The following is a 12,904-nucleotide window of genomic DNA, read 5'->3' as shown; positions in this document are numbered from 1 at the left end:
AGGGACTGGCATTTGAGTCGCCGATATTATGGAGAGAGGGGGGGAAAAAAAGTGGGGAAAAAAAAAGCATAGCTTTCACAAGCATAACTGTTTTATTTTCTGCTAGAAAAAGAATGTATTTAGAAAGCAACTGAAAAATGACTTGTAAAATAACGCTGTGAAGAGAAGATTGCTTTTCTTACCTGATTTGATTTTATTACTGTGTTGTAGGTATGTGACTGGTGTAAGCACATAAGACACACAAAAGAGTATCTGGATTTTGGGGACGGGGAAAGAAGGCTTCAGTTCTGCAGTGCAAAATGTCTCAATCAGTACAAAATGGACATTTTCTACAAAGAGACACAGGCCAATCTTCCAGCTGGACTGTGCAGTACATTACATCCTCCAGTCGAAAATAAAGCAGAAGGCACTGGGGTGCAGCTGCTGACTCCAGATTCTTGGAATATACCGCTAGCAGATGCTCGGAGAAAAGCCCCATCCCCAGCGTCTGCAGCTGGCCAAACTCAAGGTCCTGGACCATCAGCGTCTACCACTGCCTCTCCGTCTGACACTGCCAACTGCTCTGTCACTAAAATCCCCACGCCAGTTCCCAAACCTATTCCCATCAGTGAGAATCCAAATATTCCACCGGTTTCTGTCCAGCCACCTGCTAGCATTGTGCCTCCAATTGGTGTCCCACCTCGCAGTCCTCCCATGGTGATGACAAACCGTGGGCCAGTTCCTCTGCCCATATTCATGGAGCAGCAAATCATGCAGCAAATCCGTCCACCGTTTATTCGTGGGCCACCACACCATGCCTCAAATCCTAACAGCCCTCTGTCAAATCCAATGATTCCTGGAATCGGTCCCCCACCAGGTGGTCCCAGAAATATGGGTCCCACCTCTAGCCCCATGCACAGGCCAATGCTTTCCCCCCACATCCATCCCCCCACAACACCTACCATGCCTGGGAATCCTCCGGGCTTGTTGCCGCCTCCCCCTCCCGGAGCTCCTTTGCCCAGTCTTCCCTTCCCCCCTGTCAGCATGATGCCAAATGGTCCTATGCCTATGCCACAGATGATGAACTTTGGATTGCCATCCCTTGCCCCGCTGGTGCCACCCCCGACTCTACTAGTGCCATATCCTGTCATTGTCCCTTTGCCTGTCCCCATCCCCATTCCCATTCCCATCCCTCACATCAACGACTCCAAACCCCCCAATGGCTTCTCCAGCAATGGTGAGAGCTTCATTCCAAGTACCTCCAGCGAGACGCCTGGGGCAAAGCCAACCAATAGCTCTTCATCCCCTCGAGAGTCAAAGCAAGGATCATCTAAATCCTCTGACTCGTCACCGAGCTGCTCAGGCCAGTCTCTAAATCAAGCTCAAGTGCTTCAGGAGCACAGTAAAAATGAAGTTGTTGACTTGACTGTCAGACCTAGTAGTCCAGTGAACAGTAAATTTGGTTTCCCCAGCGTGCTACAGGGTCCACAGGATGGTGTGATAGACCTAACAGTAGGCCACCGGTCTAGGCTGCACAATGTTATCCACAGGGCTTTGCATGCCCAAGTGAAAGTTGAACGTGAACCTAACAGTGTTGTAAATTTGGCTTTTGGTAGCTCAGACAAAAGGAACTGCAGCGACTGCAGGGACAACTGCAGCCCAGTTGACTCAAAAACGTTACCGTGCAGTGACGGAGCTCACTGCTGTCCCGTCTCCTTGGCCTCCGGCACGCCGGGACTGGAAGCTGGTGCAGCCGTGTGCAACGTCATTGTGAATGGCACAAAGAGCACAGAGGGTTCCAAGAACCCAGAGCCGCCCCAGGAGCCAAAAAAGCCCCAGGCCCCAGAGGAGCTGGCGGTAAGCGAGCTGGAGTCCGTTAAGGAGAACAACTGCGCATCAAACTGCCACCTCGAGGGAGACGCTGGCAAGAAGGCCGGGGAAGAGCCCCTCGCGGGGGGAGACAAACAGGACCCGAACCTGAACAACCCAGCAGACGAGGACCATGCGTACGCTTTGCGGATGCTGCCCAAGACAGGTTGCGTGATCCAGCCTGTGCCAAAACCAGCAGAAAAGACTGCTATCGCGCCGTGCATTATGTCAACGCCAATACTCAGCACAGGGCCAGAGGATCTGGAGCCACCATTGAAAAGGAGGTGTCTCCGAATTCGCAATCAGAATAAGTAAAGGTTTGTGTAATCGCTACTGCCTTCTGCGTGAGTAGAATGAGTATTTTCAGGTATGAGGTCGAACTCGCGGGGATGTGGCCTTTGTGAAACAGAAAGGTGCGGGTTGCGGTTTGTCAGCACTTTCAGGAAGCTACTGGTATTTATGTTTTAATATTGTTCTTTGTGTTGTATTACTGCATCTGTACTTGTCAGTGCTCCATCCGACAGCAGCCTCATTACGTTTTTGCTCACAGAACATTTTGTGATGGTGCTGGCTGTGAAGTTACTGTGCTGTGTATGTCAAAGTCGGTGGTTTTCTGCCTAGGATATGGTTTAGGTCTGGGCCATTAATCTGCTTACTTATTCCAGCTGAGTTATGCAGCAACTCAAGCCTTCATGGTGATGACTGAAATTGCCCTACAGCATAGCATAGAGCAGGACAGCCCAGCTGCTTCCTGCTAGCTCACATCCAATTGACTTACCAAATGAGCATCTCCAACCACCTTACTTTGGTCTGCCTCCAGATTGCACCCCAGCTTTCAGCCAGGCTGTTCTCTGGGAAGTGAAGACCCTTTCCCCAAGCTTTCCTTCCTCAGGTATTGGTGCTTAGGGTCTGCCCGCTGTGACTTATCTCAGCAAGACCTGTGCCATAGGGCTTTACTCTCTTGCCTGAGGCACCTGCCATTTGTGCAGGTCTCCCACCTTAGAAAGCAGCTGAGGCTTCCCTCAGCCCGGCCACTGTTGGATGTGTGTGGCTTCTGGTCAGGCTGCAAACCAAGGCAGAGATACGGCTATGTCCACCAACAACTGTGGCTTGTCCAAGGGCAGTGTTCCAGAGACAGATTCCCCCACCCAATCCCTCTGATAAAGCATTCATTTAATGTATGTCTGTTGCTTCAAACCTGTGAGCAAGAAACAAATGTAATTGCATTTGTTTGGATTCACAAGCACGGAGAGCTTCTTTCAGGAAAAGGGAAAATGGTGGGTGTTGCAAGAAATCTGTTCAGCAGTAAAATACTGACGGTTTGCTGGATGTGGCTTGGTGATGTGCCAGATTTCGTTACAATCCGTGGAATATTCTGTATAGCCTCCAGTAAATCTCTGTCCCTGGTAGCACAAATAGTGACTGCAGCGGTGCAGGACGAGTATTGCCTCGGAGGGCTTGGCACCTACAACTGCAGATAGCAGCACACGATGCGGAATCTGGGCCATCGCAGTGCCTCCCTGCTCCATCAGTGTGGGCTAATTGCCCCATCAAAGATACCGAAGTACAGTCCGGGCTGCCTTTTCCCTGCACTCCCCGTGCTGGCTGCAGTGCCGGAAATGTTACTTCCCTTGATCGCAAACAGTATTTATTTACTTTCTTTGTGGAACAGAACCATTATTCTTTGCTCTTGGCATGTGCTGACACATTTAAAAGATAAGTTTGTAAGAACAGAGGGCAACTTTAACTTTCTCGGGCTAATAACCAACGCATACAGTAACTCAGAAGTCAAAGGAGTATTTAAAATCTTTGCAGTCTCCTAGGCCCTGCTTATGGGGATCCCCGTACCCACCCCTGAGGTATGAATACAATATATAGCCTTCTCAGCAGAAAGATCTTCATTGCAGACCCCAGTGTGCCACCTTTGGAGCTTGAAAGGTTGTCTCTTCATAAGCGCAGACATGCTTTTATTAGGGGTAGGGATTTGATCTAGTGAGAAGGCCACTGTTGACTGTATCCCTTTTATTTAGTTTTAGGAGAGACGTGGTTAACCCTTCCTTTCCCATCTTCCTTAAACACCCCATAGCTGGGGTTTGTTTCAAGCCAGTGCTAAGGGACTTGCACATTCATGTGCTGGTACTTCTGGTTCTTGGCATATATTTCTGCTTGCCTGGACCATCCAGGCTGCAATTATGTCACCTTTCCGAGGTCCCAAACTCAAGAAGGGCTTAGCAGAATCCAGAGCCAGAGCCTGAAAACTCAGAATTCTGGCTTCACCAAATTTTGTGTGGTTTTGGCTGTTCACACAGATATACATGACATCACAGATAGATAGTATTTGACAGAGAAAGTGGGCAAACTGAACCAACCGCATTGAAAAGACAAGGAGGATGCTTTATCATTCAGTTATTGTCCTCAGCTCTTTGTATTATCTAAATGTCAATAACTGCCACTTTGGCTATCCTCAGGAATAACTGTTTTCCTATTCACCGAGAGTTTTATGTATTCCTTTGTCTCAGCGTAAGGGTTGTCTTACAGAAAGTTTTCAGGTTTCCAGACAAGGTTAATCTGACCTGATACAGACATCTGGAATGAAGACACAGCTGAGCTAATTGTCTAAACTCTCTTTCAAATCAACCTAGAGAAACAGACACTTCAAAGACATGGGTGAGCTAATCCTGAAGCCAACAGCGAAGACAGTTCAGACAAATTGAGCCCTAGGAGTGCCCACCTCTGCCTGCTGTGAGGGAAGCTTAGGGTGACCAGCACAGGCATAGATGTCCCCGCACACACTGGAAGTTAACAAGCCCAGCCTAGGTGACTGCGGTGCCTCTGGTGTTTGCGCAGTAGCATGGAATGGCGTGGTGATGGCTATTAGTCAGTCTGTCTGTCCCCTCTGTTCTCCACGAAAAGGAAAGAAGTAGCCTCTCTGCAGAGGAGGTGTGAGATCAGGATCCTTGTGTGCTTCAGGGGAAAGAGGATACCCGAAGTACTCTGCAGAAATAAACAGCGTGATAACCATCTCATTCCAGCGGGTACCTCGGTGAAACGCAGGCACGCACAAGCAATTGCGCAGCTCTGATGATTGATTTGAGGTGAGGGCTCTTTGGTTTCATGCAGAGCCTCCCTTTTGCTCATGCTGGTAAATGCCAGTCCAGGGGAGCAGCGGGGCTGCTTAGATTTCTGGCCTCCCAGCAGTCTGTCTGTGAAGGCTGCACGGGACTCAGAGCCCGCCCACGTCTGTACAGAGGGGACAAGCTGGGGACCAGAGCATCGGTGCAGCCCTGACCTCCACCCTGCCCATGAGTTCCTTCTGCCCAGCCCTGGGGAAGGATGGAGGTAAAGCCCAGCTCCTCCAGTGCTCTGGCTGTGGGCAGGATCCCTCACAGCAGACTCCCAAAATCGCAGAAACTCTAATAAAATACATCAAATGGTAAAAGCCACACTACTAATTGTGTTGACTCAGGCCTTGGAGGTTTGTATTGATTGCATTGGCCAAGCTAACCTAGGAGAAGAAAAAGTCCAGAGAATTGTCTTTTTGTCTCTTGCTCCCCACCTACCCTAATTGGAAAATCTGAACATGTTGCTCTAAAGTGCAACTTTTCCCGGATTTTATTTCCCATCAAATTGTATGAAAAGAAGGAAATTAGCCAAATATTTTTACGCTAGAGTTCTGGACAGACAGATTGAATTTGTTTAACAGCAACATGGACTCTCTAAAAAGGAATCAATGCAAGCGTGACCCTTTCGGGCAGGTTGCCAAACTCTGGATTATTTAATGTACCAATTACTTGATTATTGGAAGTGCTAATCAGCAACATAATCCTTGATGTTAAAGTTTAGTCTCTCCATCAGGATGTGGACTGTCAAGCCATTGTAGCTTGATGCAGTCTGAGGAACCAGCAAAAGATGTCTTGGTGCCAAAGTTCTGCTATGATAAAGGAATGAAGCTAGGAGGAATATTCTGTTAAGTGTTATTTTTTCAAGTTTGAGCAACGTGAGTTTCTAAAATTAACAGCGTTAGCGCTGCCTGCCTGCATGCTTTATGTCCAGGCAGGATCACTTTTAACCCTCCAGTTTTGGTGTCAAGGTTTCCTAAAGCAAGTAAATGAAAACACTGAGGTCTGCTTGGATTTAACATGATAGTTACGGTAAACTAAATTAGAAAAGTGAAGTGGCACACACTAAACTCACAACTAGCTTCTCTGTGTGTGTGTTTATGTGTGTGTGTTGACTAATCCTATGTTGGGGGCAGATGGGTAAGAAAAGGAAGGTGTTTTTCTGCTTGTGTCAGCAGAATTTCTCCCAGAAGTAATGGAAATAGTAGGAGTGTGGCCACCTACAGAGCCACAGTATACGTCCTGAGGTCAGCATCTGCTGAGTTATAGGCCCAAATCTCCAGCTGTCTAGTCCATACATTGTAGTCGTAAAAATATACAACATGCAGAACACACCAGTTTAGAGCAGAGGTAATATATATCCCACTGTGAGCTCCCCTGCCCATAATGGTCCAGCACAAGATTTCCTGCTCTGGTCAGGATTCCCAAGGCAAAGGGACATAGCGATTAACCTCACTTTCTGCCTTAAGAGTTTTTATCGCTCCCCTGTCACTGTAGCATCTATCTACCAGCATCTTACCCTGCCTTGCTTGCTATGATCAGGACAGAATTTGACCTTAAAGGTGTACTTGAAAACAGATTTTCTCTGTTTAAGTACATTTTTATGTTAGTCATCTTTGTTGACACAGTACTATGGGCCAGAGCCTTAGCTAGTTTTAACTGGATATGGCTCCATTGGTGCTAAACTAATTTCAATCAGCAGAGTAATTGGACGCAAACACTTAACACCTACTCTTCTGGTTCAGAAGTTTTCCTTCACCTGGCTTCTTATGAGCCTACAGAAATTTTCCATTTATCTGAAGGAGTAGAGGAGAGACTGTTAACACCACAAAGCCTTAAACACATTTGCCTGGAACTGAAGCTTTGCCCTTGAGAGCTGCCTGGCTCTAGAAGTGTGATCTTACATTTCAAAATTGTCTGTGTAGCTCCTCAGATATATTAAATCAGAAAAAGGATTTCCCAGGAAAAAAAAAAAAAAGAAAGAAAAAAAAAAGAGAAGAAAAAAAAAAGGGGGGGGATGTCTTAAAACGATGAAGTGTAAAATGACATACTTCCAGGGTAGCTTTCAGCTCCCACATCTTGCTGCCGGGGTGTGGGAGCACTAACTTCCGTCTCAGTGGCAGTAAATAGCAGGCTGGTGGTATGCTGCCATAGATCACTGCACCCTCTGAAGCAAAGGAACAAGTGCTGATTTCTGATGGGTTCCTCCCGCCTTTCTATAAAACCTCCTGGGGCATATGTTTCAAATATGAAATCTGATTCTTGAACCCAATTTAGAAAATACTTTCACCTGGTCTGATTTGCAAAGTTAGTGAACATCTAGGGCTGTTGGCAGACCAAACGCTGGACTAGAACTTCAGCCAGCAAAAACGGCCATAGCTCAATTGACAGACCCACAGAAATCTGCAGAGTCTGTGGTTTCTGGAGACTGTAGCCTACCTGACAGCTTCCAGAACCTGGGACCACTGACTTCAGAGATCATTTTGGAGCTTATTTGCCCCTATTAGTTTTGATTGTCTTGTGAAATAAAAAATATTTGAATAAAGTATCTAATACTTGCCATTCTCTAAGCTGGTATAAGTTACTCATAATTATATTTACCAGGCTTTAAAGACTGACCAGGCACTTTCATGCATGTAAAGCATAATACACCTTTAAGCTGGTCCAAAACAAATTCGGCTGCATTCGAAAGTGTTAAGTGTAAATCAGGCATAGGGGGAGACCCTAGCTCTCCATCAGTCTGTTTTGTGCTGTTGAGCTACCAAAGTCAGTGGCACAGGGAAGGTTTATGGGGTTTAAAAAAAAAAAGCACAATTCATGATTAAATACAGAGTCCCTAACAACAGAGACTGTAGTAAAACAGACAGACACCCTTGTAAAAATATCATCTGAGACAATGATTCCCTTTACATTCAGAGGCCAAGATCCTGGACAGTATGTGTCTGATTGACGCTGAAATCTGATAAGGAGCTTAACACCTAATAGCTTTTGTGAAGCTTGACCCTGAAAGGGACATGGCCAACCTCAGTGCAGAGCAGTGAGCTCTGAACAACTGTGAGGAGCTTATAAACAATTTCCCAGTATTACAAGCAATACCTGCAAGCAGGTCAGAAAGGAGTAAAACACTTTTCAGGACTGTGGTTGAGAAAAAAAGTTGAACACAATCAAGCAGTGAGCAATAGATTTTAAGATATAATTAAATTCTCGTTAAAAAAGCAGTGGGAGATGCAAGCAAAGCAGGAGCAAAGTGATTGAGCAAGAAATCAGGAGGAAATCAGACTGTGACAAGCAAACTTCCCTGAACCGCTTTTTGTTTTCAGACTACCTGCTGAGACTCTCCCTGTCTATTTTTAGGTCCCATAGAACAAAACAGGCAAGTTAAGCACATTCCTGGGTGCCTCCATCAGCAGAGGCCTGCTGGCTGAGGCCTACTAATGGTTGCCTTATTAACACTATTTTGCTAAGGAGCTGCATTTCACTTCCAGGACCAGGGCTGGCGTTTGGAAGCATGTGTGATCATCTCGTGAGAGCCACGAATCGAAACAACCTCTGACATTTTGCAGAACTCTCAACTAGTCAACATTTGCTTCTGTCATGAAAATTACAGCTAATTAAATATCTGGGCTTGATCCTGTGCAGTACTGTACGCGCTCAGCGCTCGGTGCCTCTAATGCAAGTTGAAGGCCCTCGGCACGTTACAGAGCGAGGTGCTGCCTCTGACTCATTTGCATGGCTTTACTTCCCCAGGCACGATTTTGGTATTTGAAAAGAATGGTATTCCTGTACAACATGTGTCTCAATTTGTAACGATATCCTCCCTGCAGCTGGCTTGCTTTTCCGACTGTTTCTGAAACATTACTGTCTTAAATCCGAGCCAACCTAGAATAACAGATTATCTGGAGGCAAAGGGCCTGAACTGCGTTTGTCAAGAGGACACCCCTGCTCCCTGCTGCACTCAAGTCCCAGTTTGGGATTTTCAGGCTGTGTAATGCAATCATCTTCTATGGAAGAACACGTTTCATCCCCCCCAAAATGGGGGTGGGTGGTGATGGAGAGCTGTTTTAGGGCTTGGGTAGTGCAGAGTGATACAACTAGGATTGTCTAAGCCTGGAGAAGAGGAGGCTGAGGGGAGACCCTATCGCTCTCTACAGCTACCTGAAAGGAGGTTGTAGCCAGGTGGGGATTGGTGTCTTCTCCCAAGAAGGGAGGAAACAAGAGGAAAAGGCCTCAGGTTGCACCAAGGGAGGTTTAGGTTGGGTGTTCAGAAGAATTTCTTCATCAAAAGGGTTGTCAGGCATTGGAGCAGGCTGCTTGGGGAAGCGTTTGAGTCACTGTCCCTGGAGGTATTGAAAAGACGCGTAGATGTGGTGCTTTGGGACGTGGGTTAGTGGTTGGACTTGGCAGTGCTGGGTTAGCGGTTGGGCTTGATGAACTTAAAGGTCTTTTCCAACCTAAGCGAGTCTATGATTCTGTGATTCTGTAACTATCAAGTTCCGACCTCGCTGGAAAGATCTGCATCCCATCATCGGCCGATTGATATTGAAACCTATGGTTAGAGCAATTTTCAGCTATTTATTTGGAGCCCATGTGGTTAAATGTAAAATTTTGTGTTGCCTGCTTATGCTCCAAATATTTATAAGCTTTCACTAACCACTTGTGCTTCCACTTCTAAGTTTCTTCTAAGGCGGGGGGAGACAACCCCTCTCCCACAAGAATTCTTCAACTGGAAGATGCCTGAACACAAGTAGCAAAGAAAAGATACATGATGAGGTCACTGAAAATTTGAATTCTGACCCGGTCTTTCAAAGATAATTAAAATGCCATTCTGTTTTATTTGAAGGAGTTTACCAATTATTGCTGGACTGGTTATCTTAGTGGTAAAAATACTGTTTCTGTTTTCTTGGGGTGGGAGGAGAGGTGGGAAATAGAGAAAATCTAAGCAACAGTTGGGTCCAACACAGGTTGCTTGGGGGCCAGCAGTGCTGGGGATAAGGGAGCTGCCCTAAGGTGCCTGGCACTGTACTGAAGGTGAGACCACAGGTGGGTGAGACCTGACATTTTGGCCACCTGAACGTGCCCCCTTGCCTTTGCATGAGTCTGCAGCTGCTCTTGCTTAGGCTGAAATGAACCAGGCTGGGGGGTCTGTGAAAAATCAGGGAGAAATGCCGTTGGGATGGTTCCATGCATGCAGCCCTGGAAGCGGTGATGGGTAGGGAGGTCGTTCATGGGAAAATGTCAATTGCTTCATAATATGGGATGCTGAAAATTTTCACTAAAAAGATTCAATGCTGCCTATCAATAATTAATAATAATGTTTATGATTGTGTGATTTTGTAGCCAACAGTAGCATTTCAGGTGAAAAAGCCAAGCCCAAACATAACCCAGGTGAGGATGAGGACTCTCACAGGGAGGTACAGGCTGTTGTTCAGCGATACCCCCATCCTCCCTATTTGTCCTTCTCCACACTGCTACTCACAGTCAGCCTGCCTTTTTCTGGCTGTTTAGCTGGTTTTACTGGAGAGATCAGGTTGGATGAGAAAATTGAGAAGCACCTCAGAATAGCCAAAAGCCTAGTGGTTTGGGCCCACAGGAGACTGCTGAAATTCAAGTTGAAGTTTCTATTCTGAATCAGACAAAATTGGAGACTTAAAGAAGGGTTATCACATCACAGTGGTTGCCTGTTTTCAGGAGAGGAGAGTAGAAACTCTCTGGATTTGGTTTTCCTTCTGGTTTAGTTTTTCTGCTTTGTTTTTTTGTTTGTTATTTTTTTTTTGCATAAAGAGCCCTGCAAAGTTTCAGTTTTATTCCAGTGCAGAATGGAAGAATTAGTTGAGAATTTGAGTGTTTGGGGTTTTTTTGAAGGAAAATCTATGTTCTGAGACATAAAACACCAGTGGGGCAAAGCAAACATTTTACAGGTCTGCCAAATAATACACTGGTGCTGCACCAGTGCTGGAGGGCAGCAGGCTGCCTTGCTGTTGTGGGGATATACCTGGTTACCCCAGTGTAAGGCAGGATCAACTCAGTGATGTGCCGGCGGGGCCATGACCAGAGACAGCAGGTGCTACAGCTGAGATTACAAGTCCAAACGTGTTGTGGCATTTTCTCCTCTTTGCATGACTTACATACATACCTCACAATGCCCCAAAATGTAAACCAGAGACCCCCCCCTGTTAGGTAAAACATGGAGAAAAAAGTTACCATGGGGCTGGGCAGGAGCACCTGGTTGACGTTGCTGTCACCTTTGGTTCAGTTTGGAAGTGGAGTTTTGTGAACTCGCTGAGCAATTGTTCTACAAAAAGTTATACCATGAGAAACTTCTTTGAAATGGTGGAAAGTTCTGTGACGAGAATATTTTGAGAGGTTCTGGGGAGATTTGCAAAGTAGAAAGTGGGGAGGTAGGGATGACAACAACAGAGAAACTTGAGGGCAGCACCAATGCTGAAATTTGGGGAACTTAGCCTGCCAAGACTGGTCTCCTCTACCTTCTTCCACAGCTGGTGGATAGAGATGCTTTTCCCAGATGTGTTTTGGAGCACCTAACGCAGTGCTTGCTCTGGAGCACGTCTGGGCATGGGAAAGAGAACAAGGACACTGATCCCCCTGTGTTAAAGCTTGTGAGCCTCTGCCCCTTTCCACAAGGAGAGGAAAGGAGAAAGCAGTGTGGTTGGGTGCAGAGCTGCTTTCACAGAAAGCTCGACAGTGATGGGAACATGAGGAAATAGAAACTGAAAGTGCTGCAGCGTGGGCTCCTGCTGGCACCTGTTTTTCCCAGGAGAATTGAAACCTGAGGGGGAGAGGAGGTGCCGTGTCCCTTGGGTCTGTGCAGGGCAAGTTGGGTGGCTGCTTTCTGGTACAGGGAAGGATCTGCAGCAGCCCCAGCCATTCTCCCCAAGTACGTGGCTGCTCTCTGCTGAATTCATGGAATCCTATTTCCACCGGCTATGACAAAGAGCTGCATGCTCACCCAGGCCAAGACTGTACTGCCATTTGGGGGGAGCACTGTTAATGGAAGTCTATATAATGGGGGGAAGAAATTGTTTTTCCCTTTGCCTTACGCTGTATCCCTACTGTGGAGTCTGGGGCTGGAACAATGCAGACAAGAGCAGATGCTCCTGGTAGGTAACTGTTGAACAATTGTCATGGATGTTGAAAGAGGTAGAGAGGGCTTTGTTTCTGTCTCAGTTCTCTTCAGTGAACTGTCTGCCTGGTAAATCTGGGAACATGGACCCCACAACTTCTTGGTGACTTTCAGGGTCTCTTCCACAGTGACTGATCCCTTTTTTAAAAAGGAGATTTCCCTGTGGGCTGTGCAGGAGCACAAAGGAGAGCCTGGAACTTTGTGTTTTCCGTTTCCTTGCTGCATAACAAGGGCATGGTTTAACATACATCCCTGTTCCCAGCTTCACTAGCTAGTTTCAGGGTTCAATTTAACATACATTTAATGAGTTCAGTGAGAGACAGTACTGAATGTACCAGCAAGGGGCTAAACATGAATGTAAACTGGTGAAATTTCCCCAAGGGCTTTTCTAGGAATAGATGCAGGGAGGCCGGAGTCAGCACACCACAGACCTTCTGCTTTCCAGTTCATGTTTCTCCTTCAAGGTCCTTCCCTGACTATCCCTGCAACCACTCAGTCACAGAGTCGGGGTGACAAGGCTGTCCCTAGCACTCCTTCTGCCTAGGCATGGAAGGAGGGCAAATCCCAAGCCTCTTCCCCAGTGCATTCCTTGAAGTCACAATGTCTGCTCGGATTACAGCTCGAGTTTCAGCAGGGGGGAGAGCCTGCATTGGGCATCTGACCCAGAGCTGGGAAGGATCCATAGCAGAGCAGAAGAACACCACCTTCAAAATCAAGGGTTGGTGCTTCAGGATGGAGCTTGTTATGCAGTTTGTGCTAAAGGCCTCCCCTGGCTCTTGCAATGTGACATCTCTTT

General features: G+C 46.8%; 1 protein-coding gene across 1 annotated transcript in view; it reads left to right on the top strand.

The window, feature by feature from the left end:
* Positions 1-12,904, top strand: part of SOBP (sine oculis binding protein homolog) — a 116,536-nt gene that overhangs the window by 99,120 nt on the left and 4,512 nt on the right. Inside the window, exon 6 of the mRNA XM_084261548.1 lies at positions 211-2,165. Within this exon, the coding sequence (XP_084117674.1) occupies positions 211-2,163 (1,953 nt within the window). The 3' untranslated portion in view covers positions 2,164-2,165. The remainder of the gene's footprint in view (positions 1-210; positions 2,166-12,904) is intronic.

Source organism: Gallinula chloropus, assembly GCF_964237585.1.
Source record: "Gallinula chloropus genome assembly, chromosome: 3".
NCBI lineage: Eukaryota > Metazoa > Chordata > Aves > Gruiformes > Rallidae > Gallinula > Gallinula chloropus.
The sequence above is the reverse complement of the archived record's forward strand: the minus strand, read 5'-3'. Positions and strand labels throughout refer to the sequence as shown.